This window comes from Mercenaria mercenaria, chromosome 11 (assembly GCF_021730395.1).
Source record: "Mercenaria mercenaria strain notata chromosome 11, MADL_Memer_1, whole genome shotgun sequence".
Taxonomy (NCBI): Eukaryota; Metazoa; Mollusca; class Bivalvia; order Venerida; family Veneridae; genus Mercenaria; species Mercenaria mercenaria.
Genome location: NC_069371.1, coordinates 39,957,331 through 39,972,408, shown reverse-complemented (window position 1 = coordinate 39,972,408; position 15,078 = coordinate 39,957,331). Strand labels below are relative to the sequence as shown.

General features: G+C 32.3%; 1 protein-coding gene across 1 annotated transcript; it reads left to right on the top strand.

The window, feature by feature from the left end:
• Positions 1–318: 318 nt before the first annotated feature.
• Positions 319–14,735, top strand: LOC123532405 (uncharacterized). Its single transcript, XM_045313831.2, has 2 exons — positions 319–980; positions 10,918–14,735. Exon 2 carries the CDS (start codon positions 11,978–11,980, stop codon positions 13,229–13,231), a length of 1,254 nt encoding a protein of 417 aa, XP_045169766.2. The 5' UTR covers positions 319–980; positions 10,918–11,977; the 3' UTR covers positions 13,232–14,735.
• The last annotated feature ends 343 nt before the right edge of the window (positions 14,736–15,078 follow it).

The window sequence follows — 15,078 nt, the reverse complement described above, 5'->3', positions numbered from 1 at the left end:
ATTGAATGGATACTTGAAACTGTGATAAAGGCAAGCAGATCATTCTTTTTGAAGCCTCAACACGTCAGATATTGGAGGAAAACACTCCAAGTTACAACCGTAATTGCTTCCGCTAAAATCAATTACTTAATAGCAGTATATCAAAACATATTGATCACCGACGATAAAATGAAAAATGAAATGAAAAAACTATGTCATAGAGAGCAAGTTAACTTGATTGCGACTGGTAGTGAGTTTTCTGCCTACGGATTATTAGGCCTTTAATTATCGAGAATTTCTCGGACAAACTAATTGTTAGATAGCGGCAGTAATATATAGAGCCTAGTCCACTGAACATTTCATACAATTCCATCTGTATGAAGTCTTGAAAGCCTCGGTATAAGATCAATATGGATAAAATGACGCATGCCGCAGTCTTACAGCTTATAGGGTGTTATTACATACAACAGAAATAGATTTCTATCAGAGAACACTCACTAGAAACAGAGCGCAGCTTAATATCGCTTGCCTGTTCATTAAAAATAGCCATTCGAGAAGTGTTATTGCGGATAAGCAAACCTCGGAAAATAAATGTGTCTGGAAGAAATATGCTTCATGCTGAGTGAAACAGTAAATGATGCCACAGATTATGAATTTATTGAATGATGATTGCATGAATTATTACAACGTGTTAAGTATTTTCTTTGATGTTTAATATATAAACACAATCTTGATTCATAACAAGAAAATCGGATTCTAAACAAGGATGTTCATAGACTAAAAGTGAATAGTTTGTTTCTAGAATTTAAGAACATAAAACTCCTACAGGGATTTTCAGTATTCGCATTTAAAAAAAAGAGAACAGAAACACACAAGTTATACGAATGTGTTGGATCAAAAACAACTAAGAGGGAAATTAAATCAAAGAAAAGAAGCGTAAATTTTGATTGAACTTACAAAATTTACTTTGAAGTGTAAGGTGTCCAAGAGATAGAAAACAGGTAAAACTTATAACGTGTAAATAGAATGTGTTTACATACGAAAATCACATATGAATTTAATGTAAACAAAGAAAGTTACATATTCTTGGCAGTTGTAGATAATTAATTTGTTTATTTACAGATTCATTTATCAGTTCATATATTTTACACATTCTTACGTGGCTTTCAAAACCTAGAAAAATAATGGAAGTGCCGGGAAACATATGTTCTCATAAAATTCAGGCTTTGTTGGAAGTAAATCTTCACAGGTATAAATTCTCATAATATTTAATGACAGCGCCTGTTTATACAATTAACACATCTAGAAACATTTGTAAACAGATGCAACCGCACGCGTTTTAGCACGCTTACATGCTTGATGCAATAAAAACTAAAAGATAGATACCACATTCTGAGAAATATAAAACCGTTAAACCTGCACACATGAATAAACTATGAATATAGTTTTTTTTCTACAAAAGACATACATCTTTATTTCACATAACTAAGTGAAAAATATGTCAGACCAAGCCACTTGAACTCAATACCATTGTTTGTTTCACACTGACTTAGATAAGAGTACCTTTAAAATCTGTCTTTATCAACGCTTTTCACAGAAAGTGTTCCGTAACGTAGAAGGACACATTTTGGTACGTCGTATTAACTTTACACTTTTACGGCACGTCAATTAATCATAAAAGAAACAAAAACAAAACCGAAAAGATAAACATAACAATTTCTCAAATTGCCAGAGATTTACGTACCTCCTAAAATCGTACTTCCAAATATTTCAAATATTTTCGCATCGATGTATAAGCCTGAAAAAGCAGACATATTAATCATAATGCGTATACATGTATTCGATTCTGCCTGCTAGAAATATATAAAATTTTCAATTCAGCTCAATACATACTAGTAGTACGTTTATTTCATGAGGAAAATCTACGATCTCTCAAGTGGCACTTTGGGGATTTCTTCAAAATAATTCCATTCGCTTAACTGATTACTAATTTAAATTGAAATGTTTTAAGTCACAAACATTAAGGAAGATATTTATAAATTTTCCTCTTGGTAGTAAAGATGCATCAGTATGATTAAGGAGAAAATACAGAAACTTTTATAACTCTAAAGCCTAGTTTTTATTCTGTTAAAAGGTTCGATGGTTGTTGGTTTTAGTGAAACATCTTTTATATCTCACCGATTTTAACTTCAATATGTTTTCTTATACCACTCTTCCATTAGTGTTATCTATAGCTAGACGATATGTTGGTGTTTTCAGTTGATGGAAATCAGTTAAGTCTTGCATTCCTTAACATAAATATTCTGGTCGATATAGCTTTGAAATAAAATAACAGCTACGTTTCAACTTTTTTCATAATGTTGCATTAAGTTTGAAAGTGAAATTTGATCATTTGTATCAGATCCGAGAAGTCTGATACGGTGATGAATATCAGAAAATCTTCTATTTCATCTATATAAAACAAGTATAAAACTTTTACTGTCAACTTAAATGCCAACAACAAAATCAAACATTGATTCTATCATAAGAGCCTGAATAAACCCTTGCATAAATGCCAATAGAAACTGGTTTATAGGATTCTGTGTTGACTTATCTATTCAAGCTGGAAATGCAAAAAGATTAGATGTTTACTGAATCATTCTGAAATACACGTTGATGAGGGCAAACATAACTGCTGTTGTCCTTTGGACACTCATCTAATACATCAGATATTAACTCATTAGTGACATGTTACTAAAGCTTATTTCAAAACGTTTGGATTTGGCGGAATTTTGTAGGTACATGATTGTGAACACCACAGTACAACATGCATCATTATGCTATAATATGATATAAACAAAGTATATGCAAGAGTTTATATCTCCTATGAGGGTAACACGTTTGCATTTTGCTCATGACTTCAGTGGTCATTTGTCTATTAGCTTCGCTTACATTTATATAAAAGACATAGCACTTTAAACAACGTACGTAATTTTTTCTACACAATCTAAAATGTGAGATTGAATCAGTAACAACAAATTACTGAACTATTGAGTTTTCTAAAATTATGTCAATTTATTTGCAGCTTACTCATATTACTATTATAATTGATTTTGTGCCTAGGTTAATAATTTTACTTGCCGTAATGACATTTAAGTGAAACCAAATGAAGTAAATTTAATTGTAGCTTACTCATATTATCATTATAATTAATTTTGTGCGTAGGTTAATAATTTTACTTGATATTTAAATGAAACCAAATGAAGCTTCTATATCAGTAAGAGAATACATTGCACCAATCCCAGAAGTTTACACTTTACACTGCAGAATACAATTAAAATCAAGGTTTGCAGGCCATATACTCTGGCTAGGAATATGTAACATATAGATATTATCAAGTTTACAAAAATCGGTTTTTTGCAAACTACATATAAACGAGAGAATGTTTTCTTGGAGTAATACCTTTTTTTCTAATCCCTGTATGAATATGTTTAAAGATGTTTGAAGGTTCTGTAAAATAATAATTGCAATTACATTTAATTGCCCCCACTGAATTTAAGATAGAAGAGGCTCTTCGCTTATCAAATTGTCTAATAATTATGCCGCTATAAAACACATACACTACAAATTAATGCTATATCGATACAGTAACTGCAATAAAATACATGTATACACTACACAAGCTATACAGATACAGTAACTGCTATAAGATATACTTGGCGTCATTGAAAAGTTACCACTTTATATATACCTCTTTACTGTTTATACAATATCGACGTCACTTTTTCATGGCCTGTGCGCGGTCTATTACTCATAGACCCTGTTTGATCATGTCTCCTAACCCATTTCATGACTGTCAGGTGAGAACAGCACATACGACGTGCAATTTCACGACATGAAAGTTCGGCGTCAACCATGCCAATGGCCTGATGGCGTTGATCGTGCCTTAAACATGGCGTTCTTAGCAAGGATATTCTGGATTTTTTAACGTATTCCTTTTAGTCTGTCAACTAACTTTCAAGTGCGATGATTGATTTGCGATAGAATTTTCGTACATGTCGACATTGCTGGAAAAAGTCATTTTGCACGTGCAGCCCGTGCCTCAAATGGAGTTAATCGAACTTGACAAATCTTTACACCAGTGACGTCTCAGTTTTTAAAATATAAGTTATGCCATTAGGGTGGTAGCTTAGGGTGGTAACTTTTCATTGACGCTGGGTGTACATACACTACAAATGCTATACAGATACTGTAACAGTAACTGCTATAAAATACATACACTACAAATGCTATACAGATACAGTAACTGCTATAAAATACATACACTACAAATGCTTTACAGATACAGTAACTGCTATAAAAATACATACACTACAGTAACTGCTATAAAATACATACACTACAAATGCTATACCGATACAGTAACTGCTATAAAACATATACACTACAAATGCCATACAGATACAGTAACTGCTATAAAACATATAAACTACAAATGCTATACAGTTACAGTAACTGCTATAGCATACATACGGCATACACTTCAAATGCTATACAGATACAGTAGCTGCTATGAAATACATACACTACAAATGCTATACAGATACAGTAACTGCTATAAAATACATACACTACAAATGCTATACAGATACAGTAACTGCTATAAAATACATACACTACAAATGCTATACAGATACAGTAACTGCTATACACTACAAATGCTATACAGTTACAGTAACTGCTATAGAATACATACACTACAAATGCTATACAGATACAGTAACTGCTATAAAATACATACACTACAAATGCTATACCGATACAGTAACTGCTATAAAATACATACACTACAAATGCTATACAGATACAGTAACTGCTATAAAATACATACACTACAAATGCTATACAGATACAGTAACTGCTATAAAATACATACACTACAAATGCTATACCGATACAGTAACTGCTATAAAATACATACACTACAAATGCTATACTGATACACTACAAATGCTATACAGATACCGTAACTGCTATAAAACTATAAAATATATACACTACAAATGCTATACTGATACAGTAACTGCTATAGAATACATGCACTACAAATGCTATACAGATACAGTAACTGCTATAAAATACATACACTACAAATGCTATACGATAAAATACATACACTGCTAACGATAATGATAAAATACATACACTACAAATGCTATACAGATACAGTAACTACTGCTATAAAATACATACACTACAAATGCTATACAGATACAGTAACTGCTGTAAAATACAAACACTACAAATGCTATACAGATACAGTCAGTAACTGCTATAAAATACATACACTACAAATGCTATACAGATACAGTCAGTAACTGCTATAAAATGCATACACTACAAATGCTATACAGATACAGTAACTGCTATAAAATACATACACTACAAATGCTATACCGATACAGTAACTGCTATAAAATACAGACACTACAAATGCTATACCGATACAGTAACTGCTATAAAGTACATACACTACAAATGCTATACCGATACAGTAACTGCAATAAAATACATACACTACAAATGCTATATAAATGCTATATACTGATACAGTAACTGCTATAAAATACATACACTAAAAATGCTATACAGATACAGTAACTTCTATAAAATACAAACACTACAAATGCTATATTGATACTGTGACAGTACTTCTTAGAATAACAAAATATACGATAGTACTCATACTTGCTTAAACTATTCATAATTTGCCTTGGTGAAAGTGTTATGGTTTTGATGAATTTAAGTCAGATTGATGTGATTTTAGTTCTATGGAGAGGACAAATTTTGCATCTTATAGAATATTAGTTTGACAATAGAGTAGTGTAGTTTAACGGATAAAAATCTAATAATGATACAAAATGCCAAAGAGAAAAGCAGATGCGGCTTCATGTGTGTAAAGTTCGTAGCCTGTATGTGAAAATGTACTTGATGGTACGCATACACCTTTGATCTTTTTGATCGCAGTATTTAACAGTAAATAAAGATAATTTAATTGTACTCCAAAGCACTCTTCAACTTCACAAAAGTATGGAAACCAGCGGATTATCACTATTTTTAGATTAAACGCCGCTTGTTTGCTTCATAATTTCACTATATGTCACATCGAGCACATCAGGGTATTTTAAGTTTGACTTTCTGTTTTATCATATATTTACCGACAGCTAGTATACTGAGAACTTGTTAATATTTTAAATGCCCTCCCTCTTCAGCTCAGTATTTCAGAATTAAAAAAAAAAGTATATCTGTACCAACAGTTGGGAGCATTTGTTATTGTTAATGAGAAAATGAGGGATTTCAGGATTTAACAATTATCATATTTATTAATTCAAACTTTGTTGTTACAAACTTGAATGACATAATTATCAAAGTTAAAACAAAAACTCGGAAAAATAAATAAACATAATATTATGATAGTTACAAAGGAGTTATCAAAATCAATGTATCGTAGTGTACTTTATTTTGATTCGAACGTTATCATAAAATCTATAACTGGACAGTTTCTGATTCAAAACAGGCCGTCTGTTTGAAGGAAATGAGACTTGATTTCATACCTTTACCAGTTTTGATTGTCGGATACCTCTAGTCGCTTAATATCTCATTATATTTTTATTCTGTCTCCTTGACGGCCGTCATGGGGAAATGAAGTATTTCTCGTGGTACTTAAGTGTTTCTTAAATCCCAGTCCTGATAATTACCTCGTTCCTCCTTTGTTAAAGAAGATTTCAAATGTTACTTCTTGATACTCTTTGCCTAGCTTTCTGTATATTACCAAGAGACACGCAAATTTCCTAGTGAATAGCGTTTTTCAGACCGCAGGCCGGTATTAATTTCACATTTACTTCCTGTAAATATTTGGGGTGGAAGTCATTTAGCAGCTGCTTGAAACTTTACAATTTGATTGGTGGAGGTTTTCGTATGGAAAATAATGTTTTCTTAAGGGATGTGTAGGTGCTCTTAGCTGTATTGTTAAACAGTATAATCAAATGACCACAAGGGGAAATAAGAAAGCTTTATGCTCTCTTTTTGTGTTGTCCTTGATATTGGTTATATGTCATCTACAAATGCACTTTAAAATTCACATTTGTTATGTTGACATTAAATTTGTATTTTTTTATGATATATTGTCTATTTTACCAAAATAAATATCTGTATATCCGTTGCAAGACTCCTGTGGAAAGAGCTTACGTCATTACCTGAAGTTACCTGAATCCCCTCGGTAGTGAAACTACAAACCTTCCAGCTCCGCCACACTGATACGGAGTGATCTTCCGTAAACGATTTACAGTCAACTCGTCGCCTAGTCATCTCGACCCCAATTCAACTCGTCGCCATTTTGTTCATTTCTTATACATTGACGATTTCGAAAATGTTCATTTCGTCCGCCACTTTTCGGCCCTTCCTTTGAGTCTTATTTTTTTGGTCAAAGTTTCCTAGATTATGATTAATATAATTATGATGTAAAATATGTTTTGTACATTTTGTTTTGCTTTATAAAGACCAGAGCGTATGTAAAAGTGTAAAGTACATTCACGTTTTCGTAGCGTAAAGTGTGCATTGACTAAATTAAATGCGGTCGTGTATCTTTATTAAAGATACTTGTTGAGGTTTTTTTTTATATTAGCAATTTCTGTTAGACCCATTTAAGCTTCATTTTCAAAGATTAGATTCAGATATAAAGTATTTGATTGAATATGCTTATTGGTGAAATACTAAGTTTTATCTGTGAGATATACTACATCTAGTACATGCGTATTAATTTCTTACATTTTTGCTTCAACCGAGTGGAACTTATTGTCCTGTTTGTTTGTTTTTTTCTTCTTTTTTTTTGTTAAGTAGAAAAAATGTCGATTCAAATACTTCGCAAGAATTTCATAATGTTATGTTGCATATATAAAAATGAAATAGAACTTTATGTTGTATGCGTCTTTAAAACGTTACAAGACGCCTGACGTCATTTTCGTCTATCATGCGTCTGTTTACCACGAGTAAATTCTTGAGAGAGCAAAGCAACAGTGCAAAATATGAAAAATAACTGAAAATTTTTATTCCTTCTAATACTCGGATTAAATAATGTAGTTTCATGTGCTTTCACTCAAATAGATAAGCTAAGGATCTCCGTATAAAGACAAACGTTTAATTGGCATTCATTTAAAATATCCTTAATGCAGCGAAAATCATTTATTCGTGTAGATTAAATTTTGATCTGTACAGTCAGTAAATTAGTGTTTCTTAAATTAAACGTTTTTCTTTTAAATGTTGGTGTTCAATTTCGAAAAAGATGTTCGAACGACGCCATTTTTGATCTTGTTTCTGTGAACGTGCAATATTTCAGAAAGGGCCATCCTTGATATTACTGCACCAACGTTCTTATACGAGAACGTTATTTTCTTTCTTTCTTTCTATACAAAGCATACAGTGAATGTAAATATTCTAACAGCGTCATGAATTGAAAATCATAAACAGCGCCCTGAAAATGAGCACAATACAAAACAGGTTACCGATGGATGTCGTAATGGGTCGAAACAATTTCGTCCCAGTGATTTAGTTGGTATATAAATCATTGTGAACCTTTTATTAGCTCAAAATACAAAAAAAAAAAGTGAATTTAACGAATCATCACTCTTTGTGATATATTATTTCTGAATTGTTGGCTCTTCACTAGGCATACTCATCCAAAATGAGTCGTCTTCCGAAACAACTTAAAGAAGCTTCTTTTTTAATTATTTTGCTATTTATTTTCATTTCAGTTTCATACTAAGTGATTTTAATGTGTCATAAACGTTTTCACTCTCTTGCGTTTTGTACTTGATCTCAATCTACCAGTTTCTCTGGCATAATGACAATCAAATTGCGTGCATGCCTGTAATTGAATAATTAAGGCACCACATACATCGTCTCTTGGAAGTGTATAGTCCCAATGTGGACATACTAATTCCAGTTTATTGCACAGATAACTAATTTATTAGAAAATAAGCCGCAAATTACTTGTATACATTGTGCAACAACATATATTAACGCAAACCATAAGCTATTTGATGTCTTTCAAAGTAAATTTTCATTGTGAACACAGTTTTCACTTTGATCTCATGCATATTTCATTGACTCATTGCATTGATTTTAGATGGTATAAAAGTGCCGTTAGCGTGAATACTACGTTGCATGCAGTAGTGGTATCAGAAATGTTTTGCCGATGCTATTAAATGATACAAACATTTAATTTAGTAAACTCTTTTATAGGGTAGTAAATCGGATTTTAATCAGTTAATGGCTTTGTTTGAATTTTTACATCCAGTTAACTACACTTTTCTGTTTTCACTTAGAGCTGCATGCAAATAATTATGTTTTTCACCAGAGGTGCTGTTCCTGTACTGGTTGCCTAACCAAGAGAGTTATTTAAAAATATCATTACATGTAAGTGTATACTTTACCTAAGAATGACCTAGATATATGAGCCATTGTATTAACTTTTGTTAACTTAAAGGACTTGCATCGACAAGTGTATAATTAGCCGAAAATCATTACAAATGCAATCAAAAAACAGTTATACATCCCATTGCCAAAGTTGATTGCACACCCTAGATGGATTGGAAATAAATTTGGAATCTAGACACAGGATTAAGTCTTGTATTTGTTTCTCAGACTGCTGAAATACATCGGTATCTATCAAATGCAAATGCTAAACTAGAAGTTATATTGAAATGAAATTAATACTCAGTTTTTTTATATAGTTTAATATCGAAAAAGGGTAATTACAATTATTTATAAAACTCATTAAAGCATGTATTATACCACAATTTAACTTGTCTATTAAAAAGTGTTAAACGAATATACGAAGGCTGAACATGTTTGAGGTATATTAGGGATACAATTATTTAGATAGTTTTTTGTGCTTTTTGTACTAACTATTAAAAGTAAGGAAGAGTTTACATTAATTATGACAATAATTTTTTTTTTCAGTCAAATCTATTTAAAATGCTAATATACTCTCAATAATATTCTAACCTAAATGATTATCATACATAAAAACTGAAACCACTAAACTTGCATACATTGTTTTTTATGTAATAATAGGATGTTTTAAACTAAGTAACGGCAAGTAAGGAGTGATAATTTACTTGCTAATTTTCCATCTTCAAGTTTACTATTAGATTAGACTAAGTGAAAGACATTTTATATTGCTTAAAGCGGTGTTGGAATAAAAATAAACTGATGATTACTATCAAGATAAGTATATTTGATCTTGAAGGGAAAATATAGAACATTATTGTAAATGAAAATTATGATTATTTCAATATTTTTAAAATGTTTGTTTTTTTGTTTCTGTGGCAACCTTAAACAAAATGGTGGGTTTAATAAAGTTCTCAATTAATGTATTTTCTAATATCAAAATCAAATAAATTATCTACATTTTTCCAACCATACATCAAATACATTACTTACATTTTAGACATAAGAAGTACCACAGATTAACATTTTAAATGTATTTTAGTACAAAAAAAATGTCAGCAGTTCTAAATAATCCCATAAACACATTAAATGGCAGCATCCATTATCAGTCATTTTCTGAATTTTCTTTGTATGTGTATAAAACTATATAACATATTAATTTTACCTGCCTTATTCAAAGAATTTAATAGGATCAATATGGATTATTCTTATACTCAAATTCTTATCTCGTGAAATTGTTTATTTCTGGTTGAAAAAGATTTGCTTTTTTAGGGTATGAAATGAAATCCATGACTTCGTTTTAATAAATAAACACTATACTTCTACATATCACTGTAGGTTTTAGGGCTTAAAATCCATGACTTTGTATTAATAAAAACGTGTACACTATACTGCAACTAAACTAAGACCTGGATAATTATTGAACTGTCTTCCTTTTTCTATTTACAGATTACTAGGATGATACCACGCCGCAAGCAAAAGCCATAAATCATAAGCTCCTCTAGAGACTGCAAAATATCTGGCCAGGAAAGAAGACACTGCCGCAGGAAAGTCACTGCTATTTTAAGACCACCTTATAAAACATTGGAAGATGGTATCTAATTTCTGCAAACCAGCTTTTAAGAAAATTAAAATACCAGTGTTTTGTTTCTAAAAGTAACCGTTGTAGGCAGTGCAATAACATACTTGCGATATTTGTAAAACAGTTACAGTGGCATGTGCGTAGTGGCATCTTTCAGTGATGACATCTGACATATTGAGTACTGTATGTCTACTGTTTATTTATAAACTTTATCATACGATCTGGAATTAAGTGCGTGTGTATCGCAATAACGGAAAACAGAGAAACGAGAAAAGTGCAATGTCATTACAAATATCATTTTCAATTTTAATCAATGAGATCTTGCGTGTTTAAGCTATTTGAGAGAAAAAATATTTGTACCAGACACTAAAATATGTGTGACATAATGTGTAAGTCCTTTTGCAGAGGCTGAATGATTACATAAGCGGAATGTAAAAACGATATGAATAGCAACGGCTTAACAATACTTATACTTTGAAAGTGAATCTAAAATTTTCTATAATGATTTTTCGAATACATTTAAAATTATAGTTCCAGTACAGATTTGCTACATATTCTGGCCACGAGTTTGGAAAAGTAAATTCGGTTACTAAAAATAACAGGTTCTTGACAAACACTATGTTTTGTAGTTGATTTTACAACGAAAGTACATGTAAATATCGTCTTCGATAATTATCAAAATTATCATAGTTAACACATGCTTGTGATATACGTCATTCACTGTGTTCGCGAACAGCAAGTATCTGCTTACAGCGCTCAGGCTATTTAAGAGCAACGCAATTATTTCATAGGAATTCAACATTTAACATCAGATACGAGCAAAGGAATATTGTTTTCCACATATCGATCTCGGACTATTCTTATAGAATTAAATTAACTTTGCAAAGAATTTTGTGCAATTCAAAGTGTGTGTTAATGCGGTTGTAAATGGTTATTGCAAATATGGATACGTCAACTCCTATTGAGGATAGCTTTCTTGAAACATTTGAAGTTTCCTCTTCAACAGCTTCGGCAATACAGATGGCGTGGCATATTCGTGCTTCAAACATTCCATTTGTGGAAGGATTTCGTGTTCATTATCAAAAGGTCGCAAGTACGTACATTCAGTACGGACCTAAACTGCATCCCACAGACAACGAATATGAGATAGGTAATCTAGTAGCTGATACATACTACAAAGTATGTCTTGTAGTTTACCGCAACGACAGCATTCCCTTTAGGGAGTGCACCGATGCATCGACGACAAATTGGCAAGTTCCTGTTTCCATAGGAAGTAGTATTGGGGCCGTTTTAGCTCTTTCAATGATTGTTTTCATTGTTCTGTTATCACGATGCCAATTACCGCTAAAATACAGACGCAAGAAATCAAAGAGGTCACAGAAATACGACACTATTTCATCAAACTATCATGATGATCAGTATGAATTCAGTGAAACGGTCACGCATGGGCCGGACGACGACTATACATCAGAGTACGATCATGAGGAAGAGAGTTACTACGAACTATCACCTACGGAACCTCGAAGGCCTAAACAGTTTCTTCCAGAAAAACCTAACATTCCGAATGGCTTAGGTAGGAGTCATGTACATCCCCATCAATTTGCACACCATCAAAGTCAACACAGAAACTCCCTTGGGCGTATTCAGTACCCTCCGTCGCATCATCACGGGCGCCAGTTTCGTGCATATTCTATACAAGCTGATGGAAACGTCTGTTTTTTCAATCAGCCATGTTCACCATTAGCAAAAGACCCAAGAAAGAACTCATTAGGAAAAGAAAGTCGTCAATCTGATGACCTATATCATGATTGCTCACATGTTCCAGCTGCAAGAAAAACTTCAATGAAGGAATTTTCTCCAACGAAATTTGAACTCTCTTCGGCTCACAAGTTATGCTCATCGGCTGCTCAAGCTTTTACTTTTATTGACGAAATTCCAGAACATGTTTCAAAATCATCCTTAAACCGGTCGAATGAGTCAACAGAAATATTATCAAATTCGAATTCGAAAGAACCGGCAAATTTGTTGATAACTGATATAGATTTTGATGATTTGAGTCGGTATGGAGCAGCAGGCGGAAGTTCGCCACCAGATAAATCAAATAAAACAATAGAAATGTCTGCTTCACACAGAATGCTTGCTGTTCCTGAAAGTGTGTCATTTGATGAGCATTCCGTGTAGGACAGGTTAATGTCTGTTATGTTGTTTGCTATAAAAAGTGTTTTTTATAAAATCGGATGCATATGAATACTCAAAACGTATGTGGTTTTCATGAATTATATTTGAATGATGTGTAGAGGTGATGCAAGACAACTAAGCAATTTCGATGCTATTCCACGAGAAATAGTGTCATGAAAAAAAAAGCTATTGTTAACAATCCCTTTTAGGAAGCACAACAAGAATGGTTCATTTTGTTAGATGTATCTTGGTTAACGGCGTAATGTTTTGGTAATGGCACTTTTTTAAACGTCTCCTGGTTATGTTTGTTCAATTCAAATAATTATTCATAATACTTCAGTGATGGATTTGTATTGATATTGGTCGGCAAAGGACTCGTTAATATTATCCCAGTCATTGTTTCTGGGGCCAATTGAAAATATATAGAAACGCATAGAAGTCATGTTATGGCATTGTGTAAAAAGATGTATTCGGTATTACTTTTAGTTCTATGGTCGAAGGAACTTTCAATTCGAACGTTTCATTTTTGTCTTAAAGATAGAAGCAAAGTTATTATGAATATTAATCAGTCAATTTCTCGTAATTACTCATTTACAAATCTGTCAGCATAGTTAATATACATCGACTTAATGACTGACTAAACAGTTACATAGGCTAATAGTCATTTCATATTTATATAATCTGTTGACATATCTAGCCTGGATGAAATACAAAGTGATCTTTGTTCTGTACTATATTCTTATACAATGAATGTGATTTGAAGATTATGAAAGCAAGTTATAGAAAAATGAAACTTCTGTTATTCTCGATTCTCTTCGTATATATCTATCAAATAGGGACGAATCACTGCTACAAGCTAAAAATAGCAACTATAGGTCAAATGGCGACTCTCGAGCTTTGATGGTGGAGGAAGAACCCAGATGCCCCTCTGTGCATTATTTCATCACGGATGGGCACCTGGGTAGAACCTCCGACCTTCCGTAAGCCAGCTGGATGGCTCCATCACATGAAGATTTCAACGCCTTGATAGACGTAATGAGCTGATAGAGATATCAACATCAATATACGGGGAGAAAAAAATACGGTCATAACACAGTTCTTAACGACTGCTGATAGTCAAAATAAATCATATCGTAATGCATTGACAACTTTTAAAATCTGTAGGTAAATGTTATTTTTTTCTGTAATGCACATTTGCACACCATCATAGTATAAACATTACCTTAACGACGTCCCTTCGCTTTCTACTAAAATAGTATTTTAATTTGATAACTACTGTAACAACAGTTTAACTTTAATTTGTTACTTTTTGACTACATTTGTTACATTCACAGACTACTGTCAGTGTCATAGATATGAAATTATTTAATTTTAGATGAAACAGTTATTTTCTAGAAAGTGTATAGATTTAGTGATATGTATTTAAGATGGCTAATGAAACCGCAAAATGTTTTCTACGGTATATTTTATGCATACATTACTTAATAAATTTTAACTTACTTGTTTACTTGTATCTTATCTATAAGAAAACTGAATAGTTTAATCTTCTTGTTTTTTTCTTAGTTACATCTATCTTTTGACTCTAGCAAAGCATATTTGTTTCTATATCCTTTAAATAACTCGTGGCTCTATGGATCGTGGTGTAGTGAGTTCGAATCTATCACGATGCATATGTTTTTCGTGACGGTTTTCTAGTGGGAGATATAGTCTGAAATTATTCGTACACAACCTTCTTGTAGTTACGGAAAACATACTTATATTCAGTTTGATTCAGAATCTAGGGAAACTGTCCGCCGTTGCATAACTGAAATACTGTTACAAAACTTCAAAACACAAAACAAGCAATCAGA

Bases quoted from the DNA above. Each gene is read 5' to 3' on its own strand.
- LOC123532405 (XM_045313831.2), top strand. From the start codon at position 11,978: ATGGTTATTGCAAATATGGATACGTCAACTCCTATTGAGGATAGCTTT.